The sequence below is a fragment of the Ipomoea nil genome, unplaced genomic scaffold (genome assembly GCF_001879475.1).
Source record: "Ipomoea nil cultivar Tokyo-kokei standard unplaced genomic scaffold, Asagao_1.1 scaffold1043, whole genome shotgun sequence".
NCBI lineage: Eukaryota > Viridiplantae > Streptophyta > Magnoliopsida > Solanales > Convolvulaceae > Ipomoea > Ipomoea nil.
This window is the reverse complement of record NW_017617471.1, coordinates 1246230-1247902: the sequence shown is the minus strand read 5'-3', so window position 1 is coordinate 1247902 and position 1673 is coordinate 1246230. Positions and strand designations below refer to the sequence as shown.

Here is a 1673-nt window from a genome sequence, read left to right as displayed (position 1 = left end):
CAATCCTTTAGAGTTCGATTCTACCATAAAAAGTTAATTAGTTACTTTCACTCCTAATCCTTTAGAATTGGCCTCTACCATAAAAGTTAATTAGCAAATTCTAAGGAGATTTCAAGGTAATTAATTGTGAGTGAGGAATATAGGTTATATAGCTTAGGTATTCAAGACACTCTAACAGGTATTCAAGAATTGGTTCCTATCAAATTATATTAAGAATAGAATTCTGATAAGATTCATATCCCATTTTCATTTTCAGTATAGAATTAGGAAATTGTCTTTCAAGTACCTATGCAGCTCATAACAAATGCATAAAACATGGTTTCAAACACTTGAAATGCAAACATTTGAAACTAGAGTAAAAAGAAAATAGTGAGGGTTTGATTCCTACTCCAAACAAAACATTGAGAATTTGGATTTAAGTTGGGCTTCTTGTGCTCAGAAGCATAGCCGGGGATTCATGGGATCTAGGATACAGTGAATATAATTTACGATTTTATAGGTCAAGGGTTCATGGGATGCAGAAGCATGGCCGGAGATTCATAGAATCTAAGATATAGTGGATATAGACTATAGTTTACAATCTTATAGGTAAGGGGTTCATGGTATCTAAAATATAGTCCGACTAAGTCGAAAACCTAGTATCCAATGGTTCTAAAGTGTTAACATAACAACATCAGGAAAAAGGCTCAACCTTTACAAGAAACCAAAACCAAGATTGAAACTTTCAATAAAGAAATAGCAAAATTAGCAATCAAGCATATAAAACTTTGAATCTATAACAATTTATCAATTGGTAAAACAAAATTTCAGACTGCCCACAAGCTGAAGCCATCAAAACTGCAAAATCTTCCAAAAAAAACATAATAAAGTCAAGAGAAGAAAAGTCTACGACTCCTTTCAGTACCGTCTTCCTCCAAAGCCACCGCGGGCGCCGCCGTAGACGGCGGCGGGGGCAATGACAGACTGCTGCTCATCCTTGAGCACAACCCCAGGGAGATCGCTCATGCCCATTGCAGCGAGCAGGTCAATGGTCTCCTGATCGACCTCGATGCGGTCCACCTTGATGGCAGACTCGTCGGGGACGAAGTCCATACGCCGCTCCCTCTCCTCCTCCTGAAGCTTGAGAGAGATTCCCCGGACGGGTCCCTTCTGGATCCGCTTCATCAGGTGGGTGGAGAACCCGGCGATCTTGTTGCGGAGGCGCTTGGACGCGATGATGGCCACCTCTTCCAGCACCTTCTTGTTGGTGTGGAAGTCCAACGTCATGCGCGAGTAATACCGCTCGATGACTTGGCGCGACGACTTCTTCACGGTCTTGGTACGAACGCGACCCATGGCTGCTCCGGCGAAGAGTTTCCGGCGAGGCGGGAAGGTTTTGCTGTAGGAGACGACAGAGATTCCGCTAGGGTTGGGGAAATTAAGGTATAAAAGGCGGGTTTTTATCTGGATACTTTATTGGGCTTTCTCTATACTTTTGGGCCGGTGTTAATCGTATCCTAATATTATTTTGGGCCTGGACTTGTAAGCTTAGCCCAATCTAAAGTAAAGCATATTTGTTTAATTCACATTATTTGCGGTTGTTATACCATGGACCAAGATAAGATGGACTCGTATCCAAAATACACAATTTACTTTTTATAAAATTTTAAATATGCAATATGAAAATTATGTAT

The 1673-nt window shown here is 40.9% G+C and overlaps 1 protein-coding gene across 1 annotated transcript; it reads right to left on the bottom strand.

Annotated features, from left to right (window-relative positions):
• Positions 1-692: 692 nt before the first annotated feature.
• Positions 693-1431, bottom strand: LOC109181012 (40S ribosomal protein S17-like). The gene has a single exon (XM_019330761.1). It carries the CDS (start codon positions 1333-1335, stop codon positions 898-900), a length of 438 nt encoding a protein of 145 aa, XP_019186306.1. The 5' UTR covers positions 1336-1431; the 3' UTR covers positions 693-897.
• Positions 1432-1673: the final 242 nt, after the last annotated feature.

Coding starts and splice junctions, on each gene's coding strand:
- LOC109181012 (XM_019330761.1), bottom strand. CDS start 1,335: ATGGGTCGCGTTCGTACCAAGACCGTGAAGAAGTCGTCGCGCCAAGTC.